The following is a 20211-nucleotide window of genomic DNA, read 5'->3' on the forward strand; positions in this document are numbered from 1 at the left end:
AATGATGAAGCTCTCATTCATAGAATGTGCATACATTGTTAGAGTAGTAGCTGGCTTGAATGCTACGAAAATGAAGCAGAACTGCAAAAGGACAGAAATATTTGATCTAGGTGAAGTCTATAGATTCAGGGCTGCCACCTGGAACTGTGCCTGCTAGGATGTCTGGACTATCTATGATTTGGACTGTATATTGATTGAGCTTCTTGGATAGTTGCTATACAGACTCCTCCAGCAACTCTAAGGGTCCCTTAACCTTATGGGCAATGGCATTCTCTAAATTTTTCTGCTGGAGTAGATATTCAGATGGTAGAGTATTTCCTTGGCCGTGATCACCTCATTGATAGGGAAGCAATGAGTTGTCACATGTGGAACCATGGTGTGCTCTGCTATATTGAAACCTATCTATTTGTTATACCTTCCACAGGGCTTGGGCAAGGCTATTTAAAAAACTTTTTTACCATACTGTTGTCCAATTCCATGAGTCCTGACTACTGTGGGGAGGAGGACACAGGGGACTAAATGGTAATGGGGAAAAATATAATAAGTATTAAATTTAAAAAGTAATTAAAAATAATTTTTATTGATTGATTTTATAGAGAGAGGAAGGGGAGAGAGAAACATCAGTTTGTTATTCCACTTATTTATGCATTCATTGGTTGATTCTTATATGTGCCCTGATGGGATCCAACCTGCAACCTTGGTGTATTAGGACAACACTCTTAACCAGTTGAGCTATCCTGCCTGACTGTTTTATGGCAAAAGTGACTAACTCAAGGGTAAAGGGTAAGGAGTCATTGTCTCTCAATGTACAATGTAGGAAGGTCATGCTAAGATGATATGAGATATATGGATGCTAAAAGTAATCTTGGTTTGTAACTCTCTTCCTCCAGTGGCTTTCCTGGATGCTTAGAATAAAATCCAAATTCCTTATTTTGGCTAAACATGATCTCACGTCATTTATCATCCCTCCCTCATTGCTGTACTTTTCCTCAGATAGGCTGAGCTTTGTCTGTTTCCAACTCTAATCTTCACTTGACTAGAGCTACTTGTCATTTATATGGTTGCTTAAAAGTATTTCCTCAGAGGCCTTTCTTACTGTGAAGTCACTCTGCCACATTAGCCTGTTTTTCATCATAAGAACTTTTCTTTAACTAGGATTGTATCTCCTTGAGAGCCAGTGCCTTTTCTGTACTGTAAATGGCTCTATCCACAGTTTAGAGCACTATCTGATACATGGTAGGCGTTTAAATACTTGTTGACCAAATTTGTCATTGTACTCTTTAATTGACTTTGGAGTTCTAGGACAAGTAATACTGATAGTGGGGAATTATATTGATGATGCTGTTGGGAATTTGGGAGGATGGGGTGGGGAAGTCCAATATTTATTATTTATTAACTAGGATGGGGGGAAACACAAGTTTCATGAGTGAATAAAATTAGTAAATACTTTAAAGTAAAACTGCTTCTCTGAGTAAAAGTAATTTTTATATAACCTTTATGAAATTAAAGTGATTTGAAAATGAACTAGCATCTCAAATATTGAACTATTTTTCTTTTTCTTTTAGTCATTTCAGCAAAACTTAAAGAAAATAAAAAGAATTGGTTTGGACCAAGTCCTTATGTGGAAGTCACAGTAGATGGACAGTCAAAGAAGACAGAAAAATGTAACAATACAAGCAGTCCCAAATGGAAACAACCCCTTACAGTGTAGGTTTGAAAGTATTTTCTACAGTACATTTTGTTTAGTAGGTGAGCAAAAATCTAGCTTGAAAAAAGTTTCTCACTTTTTTCTTCGCTTTTTCCCTCTCTCATCTTTCCCCCCTGCCCTAGAACTCCTTTTTCTAGCCCCTTTTTGTTTCTCTTCAGATATTTCTGTTTCTTTCTAGCCTTTCTTGTTCTTTACTTTCTCCAGTTTAGTTGATGATGGTGTCGTTATTGCCCCTGAACAACAGCTGGGCAAGCCCGTGGTCATGAACCATTCTTAGTACCTCTTTCCTCAACTTAGGAAATAGAAGGCCATGAGTAACTCAGTTTAATTTTTAAAAATTGTTTTTTGGTTTTGTTTCAATTTTTAATTACAATACCCACGCAGAACCTACATAGGGATTTTCTTCCTTTAAAAATAAATTACACTATGTACTTTATTCTACAACTCTGTTTTTATACCTAGCATATATAACATGGTTATCCGAGTACATACAAGGTTAATTTCTCTTATATAGCTACATAATATTCCTTAATATGGATAGACTATCACTTATTTTACTAGTTCTTATTGATCAACTGGTTTCTAATGTTGTGCTTTTAGACACTGTTAAAACATATATCCATGTACATATGTCTATATGTTGGTGTTCTCTCTAGTATGAATTCATAGAAGTAGGATATAGCTCGGTTTCAACACTCATTGACAAAGCCCCAAAAGTTGGTATTGAGCACTCACTATAGGAAATTACAGGTTGATTTTAATTATTTGTATTAAAATGAAATAAGTATGATTTATTAACAAAATAATTTTAAAATAACAACACATACTTGATTTGGGGATCAAATATATACAAAAATGTAGTTCAAATGTTACTGGGTGTCACATCAAATATACACAAATTGCTTTCATTACCTAACATTTGGAGTTCTTGTATTTTTTCCCCCTCAGAGAAATAAACCACTGACTAAAAAAAAATTTTATTTCTAAATGGTCAATTGAGACATTTAAAACTATAAGCTCTTTTTTTTTCACATGATACATGTTTATGTGATTAGTATTTATTCCTAATAAATGACAAAGAAATTGGATATACCTGTATTATTCTTTAACATGGGTTTTGAAGGTCTGAGGCAGCTTAATGTACTTTATGGTGATTTTTATATATGTATATGTTTTTTAAAGATTTTATTTATTTTATGAGAGGGAAAGGGAGAGAAACATCAGTGTGTGGTTGCCTCTCATTTGGGCCCCACTGGGGACCTGGCGTGCAACCCAGGCATGTGCCCTGACTGGGAATCGAACTGGTGACCCTTTGGTTTGCAGTCCATGCTCAATCCACTGAGCTACACCAGGCAGGGCACTTCATGATGATTTTGAGTAAATGAATGAAATTCAAGAATTCTCGGAAGATCATCTTGAGGCCTATTTGCAGAAGTATTCTAACGTTCCTCATCTGTATTCATTTCAACATTAATTTTCTTAGGCTTTGTTTTTAACTAATGGCTCATTAGAGATTGAATCTAAATTAAACAATTATGAATAAAAAATTTTAAAAATCAAATGAAATTTATAAAATCTCATGGCCTCCATAATGACTAGAGATGTTCAACAGAATAATAGACTGAATGCTAATCAACTTTCTGTCAGCTGCTATCTGTGCTCACTAGATCCACACTTTGAGACTCTTAAGCTGATAATGACATGAACTCCTTCTTAGTGGTTAAAAAGTTAAGAAAAAAGAAACTCTCCTTGTAGCCCCATATTGGTAGTGCTGTTACTGAGCCCAGATGTTTGGGAGAAGATGTAATTCACATTCTTCTCCTGAATTTTTAATTTGCTGCAGATTGGCCTGTGATTTTAACACAGCTTTCATTGGTATATAGCAGACTTTCCAGACTTCTGTCTAGAATTGAATTGAAATGATTTAGATAAGATCATCTGTGACAGTATACTTTATCCTGTCTCTACTTAAAGTAAAATTAAATTTATCAGCTCTTTATATCTCCATTATGATTTCCCAGATGACTAATAAACGTTTTCCTGCTACATACTATATGTTCTTCTGAAAGTAACATTTAAGAATTTTGAAGAGAATGAATACATTCTACTTCCCCCACCACCACCAAAAAAAAAAGGCAATGTTAAAGTAAAAATTTTTTAGTTTTTTTAAAATACCTGTTACTATTAAAATGATGGTAGAAATATGATGATGGAGTTACAGGTATAGGCAGACTTATAAGGAGGAAAGTATTTATTTGTCCCCCCAAATTTGATCACATTTTAGAATGAGGTATAGAGAAATTGAAAGATTTCAAGAATTTGTCCTTGTGGCACTGAACCATAGGACTATAGTAGATTATATGCTGTTCATGTTTTTCTAATCGATGACTCTAAAATAGTTTGAATACAATTTATTGCTAATACAAATTTTCTAAAGTTTGCTTTGGAAATTACCATTACAGATAGCATTCTTTATTGGCATTTAGCATGGTATTAATTAATCAATATTTGACATTTGTCCTAGACACTTTGCCTCTAGTAGTGTGAAACTTGAGGTTTCACAATATAATCCTCAAATCATCATTATGTAGCTGACCATTAATATAAATTTTAATGGTAGGCCTTTGTTTAGAGTAGTCTGCCAGTAACTGTGATATTGGGCAGTTGGCTTAACAGATTTGAGTATCAGTTTCTATATCTGAAGATGGGGGTGCCAGATTCCATCTCATAGGGTTGTTTTGAAAATTAAATGAAGTAACCTCAAGCTCAGCATACAACCTTACATAAAATAAGGATTTAATTTATAAATTTATTTTTATTCTAGTGTATAGTTTTCCAGCGGTTCATAGCGTGATAAGCAGTTTCACTTTTGTTGATGATGCATGGGTGAGTTGCCCATATTAGGTCAGTCACAAGGAAAAATGGTCATGCCAGCATGTAACATTCGGATGTTTTTCTCAAGATTGTAGAATATAGGCAGTATTGGTTGAACAGTAAACTATGAGGGGAGCAGTAAGATTTTAGACATTAAAACTTAATTGTAGTTTATGTAGCATCCCATTGTGATATTTAATGAAAAAAATGTTTTCACCTTTCTTCATTTTTAGTATCGTCACCCCTGTGAGTAAATTACATTTTCGTGTATGGAGTCACCAGACACTGAAATCTGATGTTTTGTTGGGAACTGCTGCATTAGATATCTATGAAACATTAAAGTCAAACAATATGAAACGTATGTATGTAAAAGTAATAGAAATTGTGCTCAGTTTTTCCCCCCCTGTAAGAAATTTATATGCCAAACATACAAAATGACTGTGTTCACTATTTTTTTTAAGTTTACTTGGTTATATATTAACAGGAAGAAGAATCTTGAACTATTTAAAGCATTCTGAATAACTTTGGTGTGACCATTTCTTTTGGATCCAATATTTTAAATAAATATTCACTTAGTAAATAGATATTTATTTAAGTACTACATAACTCAATTATAGAAAATATAAGATAGAGAGCAAAGATGAAGGAAAAAAATCCCACTTAAGTGGGACAGATATAATTAATATTTTGGCAGATTTCCTTTTCCAAATGCTCATTTGAAAAATTTTCTCATTTTAGGTTTTTTAAATTTATGCGAAGTGAGGGAAAGTAGGTTTACAGTTGTTCATAATTTGGAAAATAATAAAATGTTAAATAATAATACAGGAATAAACTCTGTTTCATGTACTTAAAACTGGAAGCCTACTTTTGTCCCACTTTGTATGTGTATATGTAAATATATAAAAACTTGAAACATACTTGTTTTGATTAATATATTACCATACCCCAAATAATACATTTTGGGGACTATAAGACACATACCTGCCCCCCAATTTGGGGGGAATAATGGTTGTTAATGGTGTTGTTGAATTCTGATTATGTTGACATTGGTGGAAATATTATGTTATTTATATTATTAAATATTTTGCCACATTTTTTGCTTCAGAAATTTTTTTCCTATTTTTCTCCTCTAAAACCTAGGTGCTCTTATGGTCCAAAAAATATGGTATGATTAATATGTCATGATTTTTAAAACATATTTTCAACCCCTTGACTATCTAAAATATACTTGTAAGAATTTTATTTCTCATTTAGAATTTAAGAGATATAATCCATTGTGGGGCTTTTTGTTTGTTTTTGTTTTTAAGATTATATTTGTTTACTTTTAGAGAGAAGGGAAGGGAGGGAAAAAAAGAGGGTAAGAAACAGCAATGTGTGAGAAATACATTAATCCCTTGCCTCTTTCACACTCCCAGCTGGGGGATCTGGCCTGCAACCCAGGCGTGTGCCCTGACTGAAAAGCAAACCCTCAACCTTTGAGTTCGCAGGCCTGTGCTCAATCCACTGAGCCACACTAACCAGGGCTAATCCATTGTTAGCCCTGGTACAAAAGTGATGCATTTCAGTCAGTATTATTCAGGCACATTGCTGAATAATCTTGATTGTTCTGCTGGCTCATTTTATACAAGGATGGAATGTGGACAAGGGGCAACCCCCCAAAAAACCCAGAATTATCTTCTGGAGGGCAGGCTCCTTGTAGTACAGACTTTTCCCAATCAGTGAGTGTTCTAGGAGCCCTTCTGTATCAGTGTATTAGCTGACATTGTTGTAAGAGGCTGCTTTTGGCTTCAGTGATTTTTTTTCTTGAAGACTCTTTCATGATGGGTGATTGACCCATATTGTCCCTGGTGACTTTTTTTTTTTTTTTTTTTTTTTTTGGTGACTTTTTTTTTTTTTTTTTTTTTTTGCCTGGTGACTTTTTTTTATCTGCCTGGATGAAGAAAGTCCTCAGTGGGAAACGTTTTGCCCATGTGGAGGAGGTGAAACAAAAAGAAACAGCAGAAGCACTAAAAGGCATCAAAATTGACAGATGCAAAAACTTTTGAGCAGTGGAAAAAACATCTCGATAGGTGTATGGCATCAAATGGAGAGTAGTTTGAGGATGACTGAAGTTTAAACATGTAAGAATAAAACCACGATTTTTAATAAATAAATTTTGGGGTTTTGGGGTCCCCCCTTGCATAATAAATGAGATGATTGAGCTATTAGCATTTTACATTATGAATACTAAACATCAGCAAATTCTGATCTATTTCTAAAATGTTTTGTTGGCATAAACCCTGAAACCTTGGGTGAAGAAGACAAATGTATTTTTTTCAACAGTTATAATTACTTACAGGAAAATAAAAGTGACCATTATGTAGATATTTTTCTGACATTAGTTTTTTAACAGTTAAGATGATTTAAAGAAAAGAAAATGACCATTTGTCCTGTAATTTATTCTCTTCCAGTTGAGGAAGTAGTTGTGACTTTACAGCTTGTAGGTGACAGAGAGCCAACAGAAACAATTGGAGACTTGTCAGTGTGTCTTGATGGGCTGCAATTAGAGTCTGAAGTTGTCACTAATGGTGAAACTGCATGTTCAGAAAGTAAGTAATTACCTTTTTAAAAAAGAAAAGATTTTATTTATTTTTAGAGAGGAGAAGGGAAGAGAGAGAGGCAGGAAAATATCCATCAGTTGCCCCTTGCATGCCCCTTGGGGACCTGGCATGTAATCCAGGCATGTACCCTGACTTGGAATTGAACCAGTGACCTTTTGGTTCAGAGGTGGGCGCTCAGTCCACCGAGCCACAATACCCAGGATGTAAGGAATTCTTTTTTGTATAGGATCTTTAATGATTCTTACATTAGCCACTCTAGTATGCTCTATGTAGTTTCTACTATTCTTTCACATTAAAGAAATTTCCTTTTTAAAAAGAGAAACTGATAATTTTAAACATTTTCCTTTTAGTGCTTTGTTTCTATGAATAAAACATTTTTCTATAAGTTGAAAGGGTACCCAAATAAAAGTTGAACGACAGTTGGCCCTATGGGTAATGAATTGATTTATTAAATATTTATTCTCTAGGCCAACAATAGCAGTTAATGTGGCATATGGCATAGTTTTTGGTCTGTAGCAGTGTGTGGTTGAGTTTAAATTTGACTGAAAAATTCTTCTTTGTACCAGACAGCCAATACAAGCTTAAATTTATTTGCCACTTCTGTTTCTGTAGGTTAAATTTACAGAGATGTCTTTGTGTTATAATAATGACAAAACCAATTCATTATATGTATGCTGATATATCTTACATTTTATGATTAACTATTATTTGTTAAAGGGAATGAACATGAACTATAAATTGAAAGAAGTTTGATGGCACCCAAGTTGTGCCTGCTGAGCTAGCATGCTTAATAAAACTACTTTCCAGTGGATTCTCTTTAGATATTTCCATCACTTTTCTTGTGCTAACTGTATTTTCCCTTGAAACATAGATTTTATAGGCTGCAACACAGAGAACAGATTAATGGTTTCCTTGAGTAGTCTGACAAAGATCTTTTTGTTTACTTAGAAACTGCATTATGAAACATTTTGTGGTTGTTGGGTGCTCTTACTCTTCTGTTTCTACTTGGGAAAACTTCCTACTTTACCTCATAACCTTTTTTAATAGCAGGACCTTCCAGATGGTCCTGGTGTGTCTTCCAGATTGATTCTTTTCAGTAAATGAAAGTGAAGAGAAGTTTGTGAAATGGTCATACTGGTTCACAGTTGATATGTTCATTTTAATTGGCAGCAATTTATGGGAACTCTGTAAGAGTTACATTTTTCTATAAAGTGGAGTTCTAGAATATATAGGTTAAATTATATTGTTAAACCGCTCTAAACTTCAGTTTTTACAGCTTCCTAAGTTTTATCTCCTACAAATTTGAAATTGTTATTAATTCAGAATATTAAAAGTTAACAAAAATAAGGTATGTCAGTGTTCATATTTCAGAGTAGAATCTAAGCTGCTTATTTATGTTTAACACTTTATTGTTTATTTTCTACAGAAGTGCACATTTCTGTGTCATCAGTTTTCTGCTCAAGGAGGAAAATAATTAGCAGAATTTAACATGATTCCTTGAAATAAAATGGTTTTGACTGGAAAGTCACAGTGGATTTTAGGGTTAGAGTTGCCAGATGCAATAGCAGGGGTGTTTGTTTGTTTGTTTTTTGTTTTTTAATGCTTAGCATGGGCCAAGCACAATGTTGGATGTGTTTACGCATATACTCATTTGACCATCACAGTCTTGTAAGGCATTATATTTCCTTTCCTTTCTACTTTCTAGTACATATTTAAAATCTATTACACCATGAGTTGGTTTTGAGCAAACAAACAAAACTCACTTCAGCCTACAAGCAGTGTGGTGGGAACTGCACTTGTATATTCCTTTAATCGGTTCCATTTCTGTAACTTGAACTGCAAGCCAGAAATGAAAAGTAGAGTTTAGCACTGAAATGGAATTTCTGCTACCTGAGCATTGTTTGGTGGGATTAGAACTGGGGGGTGGGGTGTGCAGGTAGAGGCATAACTTGTATATTTTCATATTTTTATAATGTTACAGGTTTTTAGATTTTCCCCCCTGAGCATATTCAGTCAGAAGTCTTTGCGGAAGAACACATAGATAGGATGGTTCTTACAATAAAACCTGTTCTTATAGATTTTGATATTTTTGGTTAATTAGATAATGTTTATAAAAAGAGTCATTGTCTGAATTTTGGTATGAAAAATAACCAAATAATATAGCTTGCAATTATATTTGGATATACTGTGAACATTGGATTTTTCCAATGAGACATTATGTCTTTTGGTATTTATGAGTTTTTGGTTCATTCTTTTTGGTGGATAAATTTTCAAAAGATGACAGTTATATAACTAAACCTTTTCCAAGTGAAACAAAATTTATTTAGCATTTTTGTTTGTTCTTCCTACTTTTCTTCAAACTTTGTTTAAAAACCAGAGAACTCTATGTTCTCACCTTCCCTACCCCAGCCCTCACTCAGGGAATAAGTTTAATGACCAGCTGAGAGTCTCAGTTGTAATGTTTCAATGCTCTTTCTTATTTCTCTGATTTAGAAAGTGACTACATAATTTGCTCAGATGTTTTCCTTTACTTAAGTGCAGAGTTAATCTCCTTTTGTAAGTCTCTGGGAAGAAGCTTTTATTTAATTTGCTAGTGGGCAGTTCCTATCTACAACTTCCCAATTCATTGTTTTTAGTTCTTGGGTGGGTGGCTGGTAGTGGAGTGTTAGTTTAATACCTGTCTTTCCAAATAGGACATCCAACAAGAAACATCAAAAATTATTGTTGTCAAAGACATTACTTTTCCTAAAGAGAAATACTACTGTTAAATTCATTATTATAAAATAGGAGCATATTCTTGTGAAGATCTATATTCTATACCATGTATACTCTGGAAATGTACCTAAAATTAATTTAGGGCTATGCCTTGGCATATGTGACCCCTGGTTCTTATTATATATGTTCCATTTCATTTTGACTTTATTTCATTCTTTCTCGTATTGGACTTTCTTGCATTAATTTTAGGCTCAATAGCCATTTTCAGTGTGAATATATCTATAATGTTTTTTACCAGTATAATGAAATCTAGGAAACCAGCCTAAATTTTTTGATTTACCAAATATTATTTGAAATTACCAGATTTCAACTGGGTCTGGGTACTAACATTGTTTTTATTGATTTAAGAGACAGAGAGACATCGATTTGTTGTTCCACTTATTTATGCATTCATTGGTTGATTCTTGTCTGTGCCGTGACCAGAGATCAAACCTGAAACCTTGATGTATTGAGAAGACACTAGAACCAACTGAGCTACTAGGCCAGGGCCCCAACTAATTGTTTCATAGAGAGAAACTTTGCTATAATGGTATTTAAAAAAACTGACTTACATTTAAACATTTTTATGTATGCCCATAATATTAACTAACTTACCTTCCCCCAAAAGCCAATAAACTGTCCTTTCCACACTTTTATATTTCTACCTTACTGTATCAGTGCTACTTTAAAAATGAAGTGTTAAAGCTATAATAAAATCATAAGATATTTTATTTATTATCTATCTTAGGGGAATATATTTCATATAAAAATAATTCTTATAAAACTGAATTGTACCCTTTTCTTCATTGTCATGTTTTTTAAACTATTTTAACAGCTTTATTCAGATGTATTTTATATTTCACAAAATTCACCCATTTCAAGTATAGAGTTTAATGGTTTTTAGTAATTTAGCTGGGTAATCCAACCACTAACTGCAAATCAGATTTAGAACAGTTTCATCTCCTCAGTAAGATCCTTCTTGACTATTTATAGGAAATCCTATTCTCACCCCAAACCCCAGGCAACCACTAATGTATTTTGTCTTTAAAAATTTGTCTTTTCTAGACATGTTATATAAATGGAATCATACAACATGGTTTTTTGTGTCAGGTTTCTTTCACTTAGCGTAACGTTTTTTTTTTAGGTTTATCCATGACAGCATGTTTCAGTAGTTTATTCCATTTTATTACTAAATAAATAGTTTTCCATTGCATAGATATACTATATTTTATTTATTCATCTCTACCATCTTTTTTAATGTAATATTTCTCAACTAAATGAGATACTTGCCAACCTTGCTATATAGTATAGTGATGACTCAGCATCTCTTTAAGGGGTTAATCTATTGATTATGCTTTAGAGTAATATAGTGATGATTTCTCTGTTGGAAATTATGGCTGTTTACATAGGGACTGTTGTTCTCATGGACTAAGTGGACCTAGACTGTTAAATTTGAGTTCTTATTTATGCATTTTATAGTTTTTCCCTCTCTGTTTTTGTGGCAGTGTGCCTATCCCTAGCAGCCTCTTCCTAATGTTTTATAGTATGCAGGCCTTTACTGCTGAATTCTGGAAGTATTTCCTGTGGATACAGTTTGAAGAAAGTGTGAACATTGTGGCATTCCTTTGGTTGCTTTAAGATCCGTTTTTGCCTTTCCCATTCTTGAAGCTGTTTTCCACGTCCTAGTATAGGAGAGATGTTACTGGTTTTTCTGTTTTCAGAATCTATTTTATTAATCATTCTGCTGGTGATCAGCACTTTTCTGTAAGGCATTTGGACTATAAAAATGGCTAAAATAATTAGATTTACATTAGAGTCAAGCAAACATATGTTTCAAGAAGGCAGAAGTAGCCCAGGAGTGATATACCTTGACTAATTAATATCTCTTACACATAATCATATGCATAAAATATTGGTAAAACTTATTTCAATCATATGAACATTTATCACATTTTCTTTTTAAATGTCATGTTAGAATTTAAGTTCTAGTACCTTCTTTCTAGAAAGATTAAATAAAAGGCTTTGTTTACACAGCAGGTTGAAAAAAAACATGAAAACCACTTTTGAAACTGATTTTCCATCTAAATTTTATTGCTGTTAGGTGCTTCACAGAATGATGATGGCTCTAGACCGAAGGATGAAACAAGGTAAGAGTTTACTTATTGCTTATCAAGAGAGCAGAAAAGAGACAGGGAAAATTAATAAATATTTATTTTAGTCGAAACTTCAAGTTCATATTGATAGAAGAATGAATAAGTTTCAAAAAATTCAGGGCCCAAGGTAAGAAAGGAAATATTTATAAAAGTTTCAGGACTCTTAGGTGTAGGAAGATGAACCACAGAAGCAGTAGTCAGAAGAGGTGAAGAGTTAGAAAAGCAGTGTCGAAGAACATGAGGGAAAATATCTAGAAAAATGAGTTTATTATAGTGTCATACTTCAAGAGAGAATAGGTGGAGCAAGTAGAACAAATGCGGGTTGTTGAAGCTGTGTTGATAAGGGCATGGGAATTTGTTGTGGTTGTCTATTTACTTTTGTAATGTATAAAAATTTTATAATAAAAAGTTTTAAAAATACAGCTCATTAAGATCTTTAGGAAAATCACAGTTTATAGAACTATTGTCTTTTACCTAATGGATTTCTGCCTTCAGAGTCAGTCCTGTGACAAAGAATCATCTCCTATACTAATCTCACAAGAAGTGTAGAATATTAAAGGAGTGATAACTTCTTGGCCAGAGAAAAATGTTTATTTTATTTCTTGTTGGAAATAAAAAGCAATAGAAAAGGTTTTTGGGGGGGGGGTGGTGGTGGTGGTGGTGGTGGTGGTGGTGGTGTGTGTGTGTGTGTGTGTGTTGAGAGGGAGGGGGGAGGGGGAGGGAGGAGGGGAAGGGAGGGAGAGAAACACTGATTGGTTGCCTTGCCCTTTCTGGGGACTGAACCTACAACCTAAACATGAACACCAACTAGGAATCAAACCCGTGACCTTTCATTTTACAGGACAGTGCTCCAACCGAGCCACACCAGCCAGTACAGAATAGTTTTTAAAATTACATAAAGACAACTATGCCTCTTGTGCCTCTTTTTAGTTTTTTGTTTAATAGAAGATTTCTTGAATTCCTGAAGTTTTTCCCGTAAAAATGTTGTACTATTTCAGTTTACTTTGGCCAGTTAATTCTTCTTTTATATAATAAACCTGTATTTTTGCATTAATAAGTGGTAATGTGATAGAATTTTGTATACCTATTGAAAGGTTCTGTTTATGCCACTCTGTTGTTAATTTTTTGCAAATCTCTTAACAATACTTCTATGAAACCACTCTAGACATTTATCTATTTCTTGCAAAGGCATTCCTATAGGTCTTAATTCATGTCATTTATTTAATCAGTACTTCAAAGGTGTCCAGCCTTTTGGTGTCTTTGGGCCACACTGGAAGAAGAGTTGTCTTGGGCCACACATTAAATACACAAGCACTTAAAAAAAAACAACCTCATAATGGTTTAAGTAAACTTATGATTTTGTGTTGGGCCGCATTCATAGCCATACTGGGCTGCAGGTTGGATACCCCTGCTACATCTTCCCAAGTGAATGTTATAAGTAATCTGAATAACAGTGTCTTCTAGGTTTCTGAGACTGCCAGACTAGTCTTTGAGCATGTGTTTTTATTTATTTATTTTTTTAATCCTCACTCGAGGACATATTCGTTGATCTTAGAGAGAGAGAGGAAGGGAGAGGGAGAGAGAAACATTGATCTGTTGCGTCTTTTATGCACCCTGACCAGAGATCAAACCTACACCCTGGGCATGTGCCCTGACTAGGGATTGAATCCAAAACCTTTTGGTGTGTAGGATGATGCTCCAACTAACTGAGCCACCCAGCCAGGGCTGAGCATGTCTTTTATGTTAAGCATGAGTTCCTTTGCATTAGCTTTTGTTTTAGAGAGCATGTCTCTGAGATAATAGGTTTGAAAAGCATTTTGTTAACTGTCAAATGCTGTTTAAATGTTACTACACAATAACTATGACCATGACTGGCTTTTCCTCTTTGCTTTTATTTGCAGATTTCATAACAATATGACCAAAAAGCAGTACAGTATATATTCAGTGAACAATGGCTTCCACTCTTCCATGTCCCAGCTATCATATAAGAAGTTTATTGCAGTTTTATGTTGTTTTACCTTTTTGTCCTAGTTCAAGGACTATGTGTACAGGGGTGGGGGGCAAAAACCTCCCTGGAATTTATTTATTAAAAAATTGTGTGCCCTGGCTGGTGTAGCTCAGTGGATTGAGTGCGGGCCTGCGAACCAGAAGCTCGTGGTTCAATTCCCAGTCAGGGCACTTGCCTGGGTTGCAGGTTGGTTCCCTGCAGGCCAACTCCCAGCAGGGGACACACGAAAGGCAACCATACATTGATGTTTCTCTCCCTCTCCTTCCTCTCTAAAGATAAATAAATAAATAAAATCTTTAAAAAAAAATTGTGTATTCTGACATGTTTAAACTTCAGTCACCTTCAAAGTACTCTCCATTTGATGCAATACACCTGTTGAGATGTTTTTTTCCACTGCTCAAAACAGTTTTTAAACTCATCACTTTTGATGCCTTTTAGTGCTTCTGCCATTTTTGTTTCACTTCTTTCAAATCTGCAAAACATTTCCCATTGAGGACTTTATTCATCCAGGAAAACAGAAAAAAAGTCACTTGGAGCAAGATCAGATGAATAGGGAGAGTGGGGCATGGGGGTCATGCTGCTTTTGGTCAAAAACTGCTCAACACTTAGCGAGGTATGGGCAGGTGTGCTCGCAAATCACCCATCATGAAATGGGCAAACACATTGAAAGAGTCTTCAAAAAAAATTCACTGAGGCCAAACTCAGCTTCTCACAACAATGCCAGCTGACACACTGATGCAGATAGGTTCCTAAACATTCACCCAGCTGAGGAAGTCTGTACTACAAGGGGCCCATCCTCCAGAAGATAATCCTGGGGTTTTTTTGTTTGTTTTGGGGGTTCCCACTTATATCATTATTATAGTCTTGCTGGTCTGCTTTCCCCCATACATGTTTGGATATTTTATATTTCTTAGTCTTCTGTCATTTTTATGAAGTATCACGATGATTGGTCTCTGATGTTCAAGATTTTGTTGTTAGATGTGCCTTCTTGACTTATTTTTTGATTTGTGTATTTCTTATGACCTTATTGTATTAGCATCTTGGTTCTTTGTAGGTCAGATGTATTATGTATGGTGAGATAAGCAGAGGTTTGTAAGATTGTGAAGCAAAGGAACAAAGCTACAGTAGCACATAATTAGTAGCTCATGCTTTTATCTTTTTTTAACCCTTGCCCAAAGATACATTTATTGATCTCGGAGAGGGAGACAGGGCGAGGGGGGAAGAGAGAGAGGGAGAGATGTAAGAAACATCTATAGGTTACCAGGCTGGGGACTGAACCCATAAGCCAGGTGTGTGCCCTGACCAGGAATCAGAGCTGTGATCTTTGGATTTAAGAGATGATGCTCCAACTAATCGAGCCACACCTGCCTGGCAATAGCTAATTGCTTTAAAAGACCGTAGTGTGATGAGTTTACACTGACAGTTCTGTTTATTTAGTATGTTGGTTTTCAAGATCTGTTTCAGGCTTTAGTTTCACACCTACTTGTTAACGGAACTAAAACAAACCAATAGAGCTATTTTATTATAGGCATGTTCCTTAAACTTGAGCATACAATTAGAGTCATCTAAAGGACTTGTTCAACCACAGATTGCTAAGTCTCATCTTCAATTCCTGATTTATTACACTTCTAGGGTAGGGCTCAAGATTTGCATTTCTCACGAGTTTCCTGGTGATGATGATACTGGTGCTGCTGGACCAGGATAAAGATGTTTCTTAGATTATGACAAACTTATGGGAAATCTAGTCAATTCTGCAACGAAGTCTGTTTCTTGAAAATTCGGGCTTGAAGAATGTGCCAGAAATGTCACTCCATCTTAATCCATTTTATTTCCAAACTAGTTTTCATCTTTTTTCTTTTTTTAACTGTTTTTATTGTTAGAAAATAATACATGATTGCTTTTAAAAATTTAAATTGTATAAAATGTGTAAAAGTTTCATGGAAGAAATAGCGTTTGACTTGAGATCATAAAGCATAGCTGTAATTTGGGTGTGCATGTCTTGGGGGAATTGGAGAGAGGAAGAAGTTCTAGGTGGAAAAAAGAAAAACAGTCAAAAAGGTGGGGGTTTTATTGGAAATCTTCAGTCAGTGTTTAGCTGAAAGAATAACTGAAAGTTGGAAATGGCAGGTGGTAAACTTGAGGGCAGGATCAATCAATAATATAATTAAGAATCAAATTATCATAAATAATTTAGAACAGTGTCTCCTAGGTTTCTGAGACCTAGAGGACATAGACATTTCTGTGAGGTAGGTAGGTGTCATTTTTATAGGTGATAAGATAATTGAGGCTCAAAATGAAAAGAACTTGCCTGAGTTTGTGGTTTAAGTGGCACAGTTGAACCTGGGACTGTCTTCAGAGCCCGAGCTCATCATTGTCATGCTTTACTTCTGCCTAAAATGGAGTGCTTTTTTTCCCATGTAAATGGGTGCTCGGCCATCAATAAATGTTATTTTTAGTATTATAGAAGGTGGAGCTAGATGGTGATTTTGGTTTGCAAGTATAAGCTTATAGAATCTTTTTCTGTGGAGAGGATTGTCTCTAAAAATATTTGAATAGGGCGTCGGTATGATCAAAATTCCACACAAAATTATTTGATAGCAGTATGTAGTTTGGATTATGAGGTAGTGAGTGAATGTGGGAAGACCTATGTGGGAAGCTGTTACTCTAGTCCAGTGAGGGTTAGAAACAGAGCAGCCGTGGTAGAAGAATAGAGAGAATGTGGAAGTGAAATCAGTGGGACTTGGTGTCAAGAGGCACAGGAGAGAAGAAAAGTCAGATTGCCTGGGAGGAGAGCAGTGTCACCTACAGAACCAGTGTCTCCTGCATTTAGTTGGTAATTTGTTACCAGAGGATGGGAACAAGACAGAGATTAGAGATTTTGATTTGGGAATCATTTTAGAGATAATCTCTGAAATCAGGGAATTTGAGACTGTAGGGGAAAATCCATGGAGAAGAAGAAGGAATAGTACCTTAGGAACGCATATTTAATAAATGAGAGGAAGAGGACAAACTGAATAAGGAATGTTTAGAGTTTAGAGTATAAGATTAGGAAAACGTTGTCACAGAAGTTGAGAAGAATGCTTTTTAAAAGATGGGTTGTTTAACACTGCCAAATACTGCAGCAGAGAGTAAAGTGTTAGATTCATCAAGCCAGGGGTGGCTTGGCCTTCCTTCAGGCAGTTAACACTAATGAGGCCAGGTGCTGACAGCCAGTTACTAAGCTCTCCCCTTTATTCAAAATGAGCATTTGAGGAATTCCCAAAGCAGTTTGTCATACAGATCTCCACACATCTCTGGAGATCCTGTTAAAATGCTAGCTCTGATATAGTAGGTTGAGAGTGGAGTCCAAGATTGAGCATTTCTAACAGGTTTATGTATGTTGTCCTTGGCTTCTGATTTCAAAGACCACACTTTAAGAAGAAAGGCCCTAGTCCCTGGTTGGTTGGCTCGGTTGGAGCATTGTCCCATACACCAAAAGGTTGTGGATTCGATCCCTGGTCAGGTTACATACCTAGGTTGTAGAGTCTGTCCTCAGCAGGGAACATATGGGAGGCAACTGGTTAATGTTTCTTTCTCACATGGATGTCTGTCTGTCTGTCTCCTCCCCCCCGCCCCCGTCTCTAAAATCAATAAACATAACCTCAGGTGAGGATTTTTTAAAAATTAAAAAAAGAGGAAGAAAGGTTCCGAACTACTTCTGGGAAAACTTAGTTTGAAATCTTCTAATATTTTAATATGTTTAGGTTTGTTCTAGATCACGGCCCAGGGTTATGGATTAATACTGTGTAGTGGTTTACTACTTACCAGATAATAGTTATCAGAGCCTTAGCTGAGACAGCTGCAAACTGGCTAACTCACTGTCTGCCTTTTTTGCTTGTTTTGGTTTGGTTTGGTTTGGTTTTGCCTGGGAAGAGAAACATCGATTTGTTGCTTCACCCATCCATGCATTCTTTGATTGACTTTTGCATGTCCCTTGACTGGGGATTGAGTGTACCTCCTTGCTGCATTGGGACTACACTCGAACCAGCTAAGCTAGCTGGCCAGGGCACTTACATTCTATTTTCTAATCCATGAGTAAATTCCCTTTGGGAAAAGGAATCAACTATTGTTAGCTGGCAGTAGTAATAAAGTTCAAAATGACATTTCTTATTACTGTTCTTTTCCATTTTTCTTTCCTTCTAGTTAATGTGATTGCTCTGAAGAAATGATAACTTCTTTAAAAAAGGTCTTTGGGCATCTCTTCTGTAGGTCATTAACTTTGAACATTTTCCATACCATTTATTGGGATTGGGGAGCACGTACCCTGGGAAATAAGTGTATTTCTTTCTCCTGCCATGGAACAGTCAGCCCTGCCCCAACCTAAAGGCCAATGGAAATCAAGAAAATTATGAAGTTATCTGTCTTTGTGATAAAATAGTGTGCCCTTTCCTAAGGCATTTGGGGTTTTGAAAATTTGATTACATTTATGCTTATACAGGGCCTCAGTATATTTATTTGAAATTTGAACCAGTATACCTAGTGGTTTTAAATGGCCCCAAGTGGTTCTGTGCCCTGACTCCTGTCATTCTATTTCTGGATTGTCTCTGAGGGTTATATATAAGACCCCCTACTACCCAAGGGCTATTTATATATTTAAGGCTAGCCAGAAATTAAGAAAGCTTTTCTCAAACTCCCAAAACTTTTTAGTTTTGGTCTTTCTGCTGGTTTTTGCTAAATTCAAAGATCATTTCCCATTTCTCCCTTTTCTTTACCCTCTTCTTATCTAGAGTGAATACAAATGGATCAGACGACCCTGAGGATGCAGGGTCTGGTGAAAATAGGAGGGTCAATGGAAATAATTCTCCATCACTCTCAAATGGTGGTTTTAAACCTTCTAGGCCTCCAAGACCTTCACGACCACCTCCACCTACTCCACGTAGACCAGGTATGTATTTCAGTCATACTTTAGGGATGTAGCTCTTATACTATGATTGTAAGTAATATTCTGTTGGGAACTGATCCTCAGGTAAGTGTCAAGAGGACCTTTTAGGTTGGTTTTTCAAGCTGTATTATTACATTAAAATTTTGGCCAAGAATGCTCTTTCTATAGGTATTTAAGATGTGCCTTTTACCTAAGTTTTTTTCTCAGGGGTGAAGTTATTGAGGCACATGGTTAATTCAGAGTGTAAATCACATGTGCGTTATATAAGTATAGGCAGTACAGATAAGATTGCAGCTTTCTGCCCCGGCTGGTGTAGCTCAGTGGATTGAGCGCGGGCCTGCGAACCAGATGATCACGGTTCGATTCCCAGTCAGGGCGCATGCCTGGGTTGCGGGCTGGTTCCCAGCAGGGGACCCAGGAGAGGCAACCATACATTGATATTTCTCTCCCTCTCTCCTTCCCTTCCCCTCTAAAGATAAATAAATAAAATCTTAAAAAAAAAAAAGATTGCAGCTTTCTGTCAGGGTTTATAACTGTGTGGGCATAAGTATGCCCATTAAGTCAAGGATCTGGTTGCTTATTCTCATTATATCCTTTAGAAAGATAATTAATAAATGTCAAGTAATGCTAAATGATACTCAGATTTTGAAGCAAAAATTGTTATAACAAATGAACATACTTCATGGAGTAAAATGTAAACATCTATAGGTAGAATATCCATTTCTTTTCTGACTGGCCAGAACAAATCTTTTAATCTTTTATAATTTTCCTCTGCTAGTATGTGGACAGGGCATGTAAAATAATTAAACCAAATATCACTAGAAAAGTAAACTGGTTTTTCACAAATTACTTTAGTAAATGACTTTGTGTTTCATTATACATCTTCCCCCCTTTTCTATAGATATTTGTGTTAACAATATATTCCCAGTCTTTCAAGTCAAAAACTACTTTGTCAAAATATTGGTGACTTCTATCAGAAATTTTTTGTCAATAAGTATTTCTCAAAAATGTAATATTATTCAATAACTATTTGTAAGAATGTTACTGTTTTATCAGCCATATCTTCTGTATTTTAATATCAAAATTGGTTTCTGATCTGCAAGGTCTCATAGGAAAGATAATTTTAAGGATCTGGAAAATTACTAAATGAACTTATATTGTGGAATACTAATACTTACCTATTCTAAAAGTTT

General features: G+C 35.4%; 1 protein-coding gene across 4 annotated transcripts in view; it reads left to right on the top strand.

Moving 5' to 3' along the window:
• ITCH (itchy E3 ubiquitin protein ligase) overlaps positions 1-20211 on the top strand; it is a 107367-nt gene that overhangs the window by 45375 nt on the left and 41781 nt on the right. For all 4 annotated transcript variants that reach the window (XM_037043898.1, XM_037043899.1, XM_037043897.1 and 1 more), the window contains 5 exons: positions 1566-1707; positions 4816-4940; positions 7033-7170; positions 12038-12083; positions 18864-19021. In XM_037043898.1, coding sequence (XP_036899793.1) covers positions 1566-1707; positions 4816-4940; positions 7033-7170; positions 12038-12083; positions 18864-19021 — 609 coding nt within the window. The remainder of the gene's footprint in view (positions 1-1565; positions 1708-4815; positions 4941-7032; positions 7171-12037; positions 12084-18863; positions 19022-20211) is intronic.

This window comes from Sturnira hondurensis, unplaced genomic scaffold (genome assembly GCF_014824575.4).
Source record: "Sturnira hondurensis isolate 20B ecotype Veracruz unplaced genomic scaffold, ASM1482457v3 Scaffold0004136, whole genome shotgun sequence".
In the NCBI taxonomy this organism is placed as follows: Eukaryota; Metazoa; Chordata; class Mammalia; order Chiroptera; family Phyllostomidae; genus Sturnira; species Sturnira hondurensis.